This window comes from Nematostella vectensis, chromosome 15 (genome assembly GCF_932526225.1).
Source record: "Nematostella vectensis chromosome 15, jaNemVect1.1, whole genome shotgun sequence".
NCBI lineage: Eukaryota > Metazoa > Cnidaria > Anthozoa > Actiniaria > Edwardsiidae > Nematostella > Nematostella vectensis.
The window spans coordinates 6,634,712-6,645,074 of NC_064048.1; the positions used below are offsets into that span (position 1 = coordinate 6,634,712).

Genomic DNA, 10,363 nt, shown 5'->3' on the forward strand with positions numbered 1-10,363 from the left:
GGCAGTGCACCTTGAATAGTGGGCTGAGTATTTGTATTCACTGAATGGTTCAATGGTTATTCAATTACTTTGGAATGTTAGACAAATTGTTTCAACTTTAAACAGCACCCTCCCCCCTTATAAAAGACTTTAAGCAGCATCCTCCCCCCTTGTGAAAGGCACACCCTTCAACCCTATGGGACTTGCACCAACATCCTGTATTTGTAGCAGCATAAGTCCTTATGGTGCCCCAGGAGTGATATACAATACACAATTCAAGAATATCGTGTGACATTGCATTATTGTCAGGTTTGAAATGTTTTGTGGATAGAGATTTGACTGGGAGTTGACATTCCCTCGTACCGAATTCAAGGGAGGAGATAGGAGGGAGTACCAGATCATGGATCTAAAAGGAAACCAAACAGTGAATTACTTCATCTGAAATCTATAGAAAATTTAGCCTCCCAAAGCTACTCTCAATTCCGTCAATTAGCTATAGTTATTTGGATTTAAAATGGCGGACAATGGTTTTGTTATGAAAAAGGACTAGTGGTGGTGGGCTACTGAGCCTACCAAACAAAATCCCATTCATGCTCAGAGAACACCATACTTGTCACACTACCATCACTTTATTCACAACCTCGTAATTGCACGCTACGTTCATTCATATTTTTCTCAACAAGTATGGGAGCCTTTTCAAGAAGATTGCCAAACTAAACAAACCCATGGTGGCTAATGTTAAAACATCTATACTGTAACAAAGTCAAAACAAGCCATGATGTTTTTCATAAGCCTGTGCAATACGCTATATAGCTTATTTAGCACTGCTACCTTGACTTTTACACTTTTCGCAGGTTTATAAAAACACTACAGGATTGTGACGAATATTTTGGCTAGAGAAGGGGGTGCTCTTAATTGTACCAATGAACATCTACTGGATTCACCACTAGTAAATAAGATAATTGTGTGTAAACATATTTAAACACAATGAGGTATCCGTGCACTGTCATTTTATCTGATTTTGTTACTCCAAGCTTTCATGTAGGACAACAAAGCTCAAAGACTTTTATGGTATCACTTATTCACTTATGTCAAACTTGAGAATCTGTGTGTCCTAACCCACAGTGGTTCATGGGTAATGTATTAATAGCAGAATCCTGGTCTCTGAAATCCACGCAAGCCTTAAAAGACACAGAGAAAAAAACCTACAACTTTTCTAACCTGGATTTGTTTTTACTTACACATTTTTGCTTTAATTGATACTTATGAAGCATTGTGGGCCATGACACATGGATTCTAGGAGTGTAACTTATTTGAAATAAGAATTAATAAAAATACCTAAATAGTTCAGTTCATTGACCAGGTTATAAAAAAGGTTCACCAAAACTTGTGAAAAAACAGAGTCCAATACCAGTTTTTGGTGAACCCTAATTGAAATATGTGTATAGTTAGTGTAGTTACTACACATAATGTGCATTTTGGCTGATAACTGTGTCTCCCTATAAAAGGGTGATTTCATGCCCAAAGAGAGAACCCTCTATCATAAATAAATCATTCAAACAGTAATGCAATGTTCGATTGTATCATGTCTCCTTGAATCCAGCAACCTGTGAGCACATGTATTGATGGAGTCGCGACTATACATGGTTCACTTCTGTGAGGTGTCTAGGAATCGTCTAGTGACACTGGTCACCTCCTCGTTGCCTGAAAAAGAAGGGAAAAAAAAGTTAAAACAAAGCTTGAAGAAGATTAATATACTGATATAATATTATAAGGATTTTCTGGGTGAACTGATCAAAAGAATGAAGAACAATAGCCTTCTTTTGATCAGCACTAATTTTCTGTAAAAGGAATTTTATGCAAATGGTCTGGTCGCAGTTTTATGCAATTTCAAAGTTTGAGTAAGTGCACAGATTTTGGAACCTAAAAGTACTATTTTCAATTCATTTCCACCAGCTCGATGTTAGGCACTCAAACCACCATAATTGCATTCATCTGAAACATCAAAGCTCATTTTATATATCTTGACAATTAATTGACATTGACAATACTTACTCCCTTTAACAAAGACATTTTTGACAAAAGTTGCCTAAAGTACTATAGTTCTTACGAAGGTTGCCTAAAACTTGGGCAGGTATAGATTGATGCTTAATAGTGTCATAGGCAGTACCCCAATACTCTAAAAAATATGAGCCAAAGATTAAATTCAAACCCATGATGTTTTCCTATCTAAAGCTTAGATTTCCTGGGTTCACAATGTTTCGCTTGATACTCCATTCCAAACCATTTGATGCATTATGCAATGGTTCCTATGACAACAACTTTTACCTTGGTGCGGCTTTGACAATATTGTCGACTCGTACGATCATCTCAGCGGCCTCAGCGGCAGAGAGCAGCACCTGGCGCTTGACCTGGTACGACTCAGTGATGCCGAGATCACGCATGTCGCCGACAGTACCATTAACCATGTCTAGGACGTAAAAACACTTGGTCAGCAGTCAGCAGTCCAAGACTTATTTTATTATGTGCCCAACCTTGCATTTTATATTGAAAAAAAAATACAAAATAAACTGAATCCTACTAAATTTAAGTTCCTTTCTAAATTTTGATGTACACCCTTCAGATAGTTGTTTTAACTCACTCAGTCCAAATGTGTCTCTACTCAATCTGTATGTGTTCTTCCCATGTGTGTGATAGTTTTCTCTACGCACTCAGTCTGTATGTGTTTTTCCTTTGTTTGTGTATTGTGTTCTCTACTCACTCATTCGAATGTGCTCTTCAAATGTGTGTGCATGTCCTCTGTTCACTATGTATGTTTTTTCCCATGTATATGTACAGTACCTGTTTTGTGTTCTCTACTCGCTCAGTCCGAATGTGTTCTTCTTTAGTGTGTGTATTGTGTTCCTTGTGTTCTATACTCAGTATGTGTTGCGTTACTTGTGTTCCCTACTCACTCAGTCCGTATGTGTTCTTCCCTTGTGTATGTGCTGCACGGAGTTTGGCAACCAAGTCAGCGCTGTCATAACCAGCATTATCAGCAATGATTGTCGGCAACTGTAAACAACAAAACACAACACAAACGCATCAATTGCTAATTACTCAATTCCCTATTCTAGAGGGTAAGAAGGCAAAACACTAGCCTGCTTGCAGGCGTTTACCTGGTGTTATTTTCGCTATGCGCTAAGTCGTGGTCGCCATCTTGTTTTTGGCCACGCTAGCTTGGCGCGAGTGACAAAACGTGACAAAGGGAGCTGGGGGGAGGGAAAGAAAGAAGTTCTTTGCGCTCGTTCCAGCTTTCACGTGGCCAGAACAAAACAAGATGGCGGCCACAACTCGGCGCATAGCGAAAACACCAATAAAACATAGCAAAAAAAAAAAAAAAAAACACACCGGGTAAACGCAAAACACTTAGGCTGGCTCTTTACCTGTCTGAGTGCAGTGGCAAAAGACTCCATGGCAGCTGCTTCTTTACCCGGCGTCTTAGCGGCAAGCTGAGAGACTGCATGTGCCATCAGAACCTCTGATGCCCCTACAAACAACAACAACAACAGCAATATTATATACAACAACAGCAATAAACAACAACACTATTCTAGTAACACTATCCTAGAAGAGCTTGTCAGTGTGTGCATGCCTGCAAAATTGGAGTTTGCGCTGTTTTACTTTTTTTTATCTATCAAACAAATGTTCTTTTACTGATGCTTCTTCTTTGCATATGTCCGTTAAACATAAGGCCAGATAGTGTTTGCTAATACTAGTTAGCATCCAAATTAACAAAAGTTAAATATTTAAACCAGACATACCTCCACCATTGACCGTCCTTGTCTCCTTGACTGTCTGGGTGAGCACGCACAGTGCGTCATGGAGTGACCTCTCTGCCTCGTCGAGGATCTGCTGAGTTGCGCCGCGGATGACGACCGTACACGCTTCGTTCAGAGCACACCCAGAGAAATGGATTAGCTGAAAAAAAAAATGTTTTTGGTTGTCATAGGGTATTTCTACTATGGCACCTAGAGTGAAAGGAATGGAAATAAGAGGGAGTGGTAGGTGGGGTAGGGGCGAGGGTAAAGACAGGGACGTAGCCAGGGGGTGGCTCTCTAACAGCCAAAAATACAGTAAATACATTATCTAAAATACAGGAGAAAATGTCTTGAAAGGAACTTTTTGGGCCCCCTGGTTACCTGGTTACCCTGCTGAAAGAACAAAGAAAGTAGGCCAGCAAGGAAATGGTTCAGGACCGAACAAGGAGAGCAGAGGATGATAAAGACGGCTTTAAAGTAGATAGTTGGAAAATAGTAATAAATAACATGCACATAATGTGTATATTAGTCCAGTCAATCTATTAATTGTTTATGGCCCAGGTGAAAATTTTAGCAATAGAATTTCTCTTCTTAAAGTGATACAACCTAGTTAACATAATAAAAGTCCCAAAAAATCTCTTTGGTGGAACATCCTGAAATATGTTACTGTTTCCATTTCAGAGCAAAAGCACAGGGTACCTGTGTCGCTAAAACGGAAAAATAATAAAATACACTTCTCAATCAGACTTACACGTCCCCTACCTTATTTTCCCCAATCATGACCTCTTCAATCTTCTGACACTTCCCCTACCTTATCTTCCCCAATCATGACCTCCTTAATCTTCTGATATGTCCCCTACCTTATCTTCCCCAATCATGACCTCTTCAATCTTCTTACATGTCCCAAGCTTGACCAGATCAGGGCGGCCAAAAGTGGAGACTATTTCACCCCCTGTGACGAGTGCCAGTCTTTCCACACCCTCAAAGTCGGCATGCTCTATGGCCATCACTCCAGCGTCAGCAAACAACTGCTCTGGGTAATTATAGATCAGCTGCCTGGGAAATAAAAGGGGGATAACGATTAATTAAAAAAAAAAATCATTATATAAGTGCTGACAGTATATCAACCGTAAATATTAGGAATACCCAAATATCAGCTGTCTGACAATTTGGGCTTTTTTGTATTTTTTTTCTTTTTAAGAATACTTCTAGTCATCTTACCTGTTTATAAAGCAATTAATATCATGCTTGATTATCATTTCAACTTTTTCCTTCATTTTTTGCTGTCGAAAAAAATACATACCATATTCAATATTTGAATGAACTCTCTCCAAATAATTTTGTTATTGCAATTGCCTTTTTACAAGAATGTTCAAATTAAGTGATGGGTGCCTTTTAGCATAGAGCTGTCTATTTGTTCTGCACTTTTACCTTTTCTGCCATTTCAAGATCTGCGATCTTAGCAGTGGAATCAACTCGGACACGAGAGCCAAACACCTGTTTGAAAGATTGGCAAATACAGTAATTTTGCAGGAAGTTAAAATCCTTTGCAATAAATCAATAGGAGCATTTTAAAAGAAAAAAAAAACACACCTTGATCTTATCTGCATCCATTGGTGTGTTTGCAATCAGTATTTTCGCATTCTCAATCTTCTTGGGCTGGTTGACACCGATCTTTTTGTCCAATAAAAATCCTATGCAACAACAATTCCTATTATTAAAGCATGACAGGACTAAAAGTTCACAAACCAAACAGTCACGTTTGCAAATATACTCTTTTCAAATGGGACCAGAATTTAGCACCCAAGCTTGCCTGCAAAAGGAGTTTGCATGAACTGTGACAAAAAAAAAACAACAACAACAACCAAAACCACTCACACATGTGCTGTGACAACATGAAGGTGAAATAACTCAATTTCATGTTTCAAAAATAGACAATAAGGTTTGTACAAAGCTTTCCAAATAAATAAAGAGTCCTGAGGTAATATTCACAATTAGTCCATCACCACATTTCTTACAAAGAATGTACAAGAAAGCAGTCACACTCACCTTCATCAAGAAAGGAATCAACCATCCCTCCACCCAACTTCTTGATAATCTGAATGGCGTTCAGGTCACCGCTTCCCTTGAGGCGCAGTACTGCGTCAACAGCCAGCTTGGCAAAGTGATCTCTGTGCTGCACTAGGATCTTGGAGCTGAGCGTTGTGCGAGCAATGTTCATCAGGTCCTCACGGAACTTCTCTGGGTCGCTACTGTGGTCCACGGCGGCAGCTTCCAAGGCTTTCTCTGCAGCTTTTACTGATTTTCTCCACCCAGCAACGATGGTCTGTGGGTGTATCTTACAGGAAACAAGTTTTTCTGCTTCCTAATAGAAAAGTATTTTCAATACCAAACACATGGGTAAAACATTTGGAGTGCATTTATTAGTTTTTGATCTTGTTCCTACCTTCAACAATTCAGAAGTGAGAACAGTAACACTTGTGGTACCATCTCCCACTTCATCATCTTGTACTTTGGACAACTCTAAAAATAATAAGCTACAAATATTAGGTTTTTCCAAAAACTTTAACATCAGTTTGAAGAAATAATTCTACACAATGTTGAAGTGGTATAAAAATATACTTGGTAAACAAACACAGATTGATTTTGATAAGAAGGCAATCAAAATAATAGTAACGAACAAAACCACTATGTTATGACAATGATGTTAACACATCAAATTTGAACATACCATTTCCAATTAGTGTTGATTTATTTCCCTCATTTCCCCATGACTACACAGACCACCTAGTTTTTCTAGACTTTAACACAGCACCAAGATGCTGTTATTGTTAGGTTTGAAGGTATTGTACACTAATGTACAAGTATTCAATAGGTGTATATTCAAGGGTGATGTCTAAGTAAGTAGACTAAAGGTCATCATGGTGAAATAGTATACAACCATAATAACACTAACCGACAAGGATCTTAGCGGCAGGATTATCAATTCCAATAGACTTGAGGATGGTAGCGCCATCATTTGTCACTTGAATGTTACCATTTTGACCAAAAGATTGAAGAATTTTGTCCTAGAAAAGAAATAAGTTTAAGATGTTTAGATTTTTGGTGCTTTGTTTATTAATAAACTAACTACCATAACTGCTTGAATAAGCCCCTTCCTAAAATAGCCTTGCACTTTATAGGATCCTATGTGGAAGGGGATTGTAGGGGTAGGTAGGTATGTTAGACTGTATGGTTCTGAAAAAATAATTAATCCTTGCAAAAAGAACTTTTTACCAGGGAAAAACAGATTTTGAAAAAGGTCCCTATCCCAAATAAGTGTGCTGCCTGGGGCATGATAAGCTATTCCCATAACAACCTAACAGCCTTACCATTCCTTTAGGACCAAGGGTACTTTTGACGAGGTCACCAATAGCTATGGCACCTACAAATGAAGACTGCAAACAAACAAAAAACATTTTTATCCCAGTATATATTATTTGTTTCATTCAAACTGAATTTAAATATTACTTATTATAGTGTACAGGTTAATAAATCAATCTTTAAGGGTATGGCTTTTGTCATGGGCCAGGGAATGGATTGAAGCAAATCTATCAGTTTCATGAACAAAGATGTCATGAAATGTCAAGAATTGTCAAGGAACACAATAACATATCAATATATATGATATAATGTCATACATAAAAAATTTTACAGGGTTCATACAATTTTCCACCAATCAAATTCAAGGACTTTTTCAAGGACTTTTGTAGAAATTCAAGGAAAATTCAATATAAGGCAAAGTACTTTTCCAAGTTTCACCAGAGCTTTTATCAATTGTACATGGTCTATTTTCAATACGAAAATAGACGACGATTGGACTCTTTGAAACATACCCAAGCATCATTACTCACTGGTGAGCAACTGTTATTAAACGGTGATTTCAAGCAAACGTTCGCCTACAGATTTACAACTTTTTGTGAGATTCTCAAACGTTCAAAACTTTCTTCTTTCAAAGCCTTTTGCTTCTCCTTAGCAACTGTAGTGTAAGCATATGACCTTAAGGCCTCACTCATCTCCCCTACACTCCGGGTGAAGGATCGGACGAGAGTATTGGCTGGTCCACCAACGCACAAGCACACCTCAGGGCTGAGGGTGAAGCCTCGTCACCGCCTTGAGTGGCTTGCCTGAGGCGATCTATTTGTTGCTGCCGCATTCCACCGGAGGGGCGGTTGAGGGCTTGTAGTCGAAGACCAAGCACATCAGTAGAGAGAACTCGTCTCCTCCAGATAAACGCAAACGTTTAGGCATATTTAACCGATTTTCGAATGTTTCTTTACAGTACTCCTAGCTTATTAAGCAAAAGAGCGAATGACTTTACTTTAGGTGTGGCACTTTATATAGGTATATAGCGACCAATAAGAATTAAGAGCGTTTATAGTGAGGTATCTAACGTGAAACATATTGAGTCATACCTGTGCTATTGTAGCATGATACGCGTACCCGTACAATATGGTTTATGAGTGACCTTTGAGCCTGGCTCCGGCTCCATTAACTGAATTTACTGACCCTAGTGGTGACGTTAATTTTGGAATACAGTTTCACTTCCACTTGTTCTCTAGCTCTTCTTGCCATTTTCGCTAACGGCTTCAAACAATCTCCTCCTTGGCCCTCCCCTAGTCTTCATGACATTGAGTGTAATGTTTCCTCCCTTGACTTGCCGCATCTAGCAGTTAGCAAGCGCACGTTTTCAACTAAAATGTACAGAGAAGTCTCTTTCGACTCTTGCCTGACCATGAAAAAGCGTCAACAGCATCTTAAGCTTCCAGAGCACAACTCTTCCAGGCTAGATGCTGTAAGAAGGGCGCACCCAGCCTGTTTAGCTTGTGGCGAATGGTCAATCTGAGGAATAGTTCCGAGATGACAAGTAGGCTTTTTTTTAAATCAGAGAAAACGAGATCTTGCATTTCTCGAGACCCAGAACCAGAAGTCAAATCTCTAAAATCCGAGAAATCGAGATGCCTTGAAATTTGGAGAGAAAATCAATATATCTAGGGACCATTACTCGCCACCTCTCTTGTAGTTAAAATCCAAAAAGATCGTCTTCTAACCTTGCTCAGCTTTCTCCACAAATTCTGTGTACGGGAGCACCAGGAGATCACAATCTTTCATCTTTTTTTGTAAGCCCACCATTACCATCAGCAAAGAGCTTGAACTTGGCGAAGCATACTTCCTTTCACTGTACAATCTGCTAATGATCTATGCTGATCTTGTTTTTGGGCATGGATTATACATACTTTATCTTGTACATCCGTATCTTCTGTGCCGAAATGCCCATGCCCTGGATATTAAATGTCTTTATGCAAAGTCTACTTTTCACCTAAGTATATTTCTGCTCTCACCAAGACTTGACATCATTACAAGGCCAAACACCTGCTACCACTGGTTCTCCCGTAAAAAATACAGGTAGCCTTAATTACAGAACTGCGGCCAAAATAATATAAAGCAATAGCTCGCAAACGATATATTTGGCTACAATTTGCGATTAATCCACATTCCATAAGCTTTACTTTTGTTTCTTTAAAATCAGATATTTTTCGAGGACTTTCAAGGACTGATAATAAGAATTCAAGCACTTTCCAAACCTTGAATTTCAAATTCTAAAATTCAAGCACTTTCAAGGTTTTCAAGGACTTGTACGAACCCTGTGTTACAAATCTGGTGTATCCACTCACGTGACGAATAGAAATCTTATTTTAAGTCTCGTTCGCAGGCCATCATAGCAACCGCAGAGAGGGTGGGGTGTAAGATTGCATGGCCTAAAATCTGGCCATCACCATCTAAACACGGTGAAATCCATTCCCATACAACACTAGAGGCTCACCCAGGGGACTGTATGTAGATTAATATGTTATAGCGGTTTTAACTTGTTGGATCTAGCAACGGTATGTTTCGTTTAGATATTCGCCGGTAGATTGTCAAACTTACCAAACGAGCAGTTTCTGCCCTCTCTTCCTCGGCTCCTTGGTTCAAAATCGATACTGGATTCAAAGAAACCTGAGAAAAGTCCGATTAGACATCATTTTAGGTGTATAATGGATGGACTTTCGAAAATACGCTGTGAAACTTACCATTTTTGTACGTTATTTTAAAAGGGACTGTACGAAACTTGAATACACGTGTGGGAATTCAAAATGGCGCAGGGGATAGTGCGCATGAGCAGACCTGTACAAGTATCGCGGGCTCGAAGGAAATGTCAAAACGTTTGTACAACAGTTGTAGCACACACGTTGTAACGGTTGTAGCACACACTTCACGATATAGAGACATTAGGAAAACAATGGGGGGCAAATCCACGCCCCTACTGGTCATTTCCTTTTTTTTTTTTTTTTTTTTTTGGGGGGGGGGGGGGGGGGGGGGCAAGTGCCCCCAGTGCACCACCCTCTGCTACGGCCCTGCTGTAGAAGCAAAATCTGTTCGGGTATTAAAATAATTATTTTTCTCAGTCAATTTCGACTGTAAAGCATTTCCTGTGTAATTTCACAAAATTTGAAAAATGTTTTCCACGGCGGTGCAAACAATATTTATTGACTTAATTTCAACAG

At 39.2% G+C, this 10,363-nt stretch overlaps 1 protein-coding gene across 1 annotated transcript; it reads right to left on the minus strand.

Annotated features, from left to right (window-relative positions):
- Positions 1–589: 589 nt before the first annotated feature.
- Positions 590–9,994, minus strand: LOC5506362 (T-complex protein 1 subunit beta). The gene is made up of 15 exons (XM_001627031.3): positions 9,890–9,994; positions 9,747–9,815; positions 7,151–7,216; positions 6,736–6,847; positions 6,226–6,302; positions 5,829–6,144; positions 5,373–5,473; positions 5,211–5,276; positions 5,001–5,062; positions 4,640–4,835; positions 3,783–3,939; positions 3,405–3,508; positions 2,934–3,033; positions 2,308–2,449; positions 590–1,683 (listed from the first exon to the last, which is right to left on the minus strand). Exons 1-15 carry the CDS (start codon positions 9,890–9,892, stop codon positions 1,656–1,658), a joined length of 1,599 nt encoding a protein of 532 aa, XP_001627081.1. The 5' UTR covers positions 9,893–9,994; the 3' UTR covers positions 590–1,655.
- Positions 9,995–10,363: the final 369 nt, after the last annotated feature.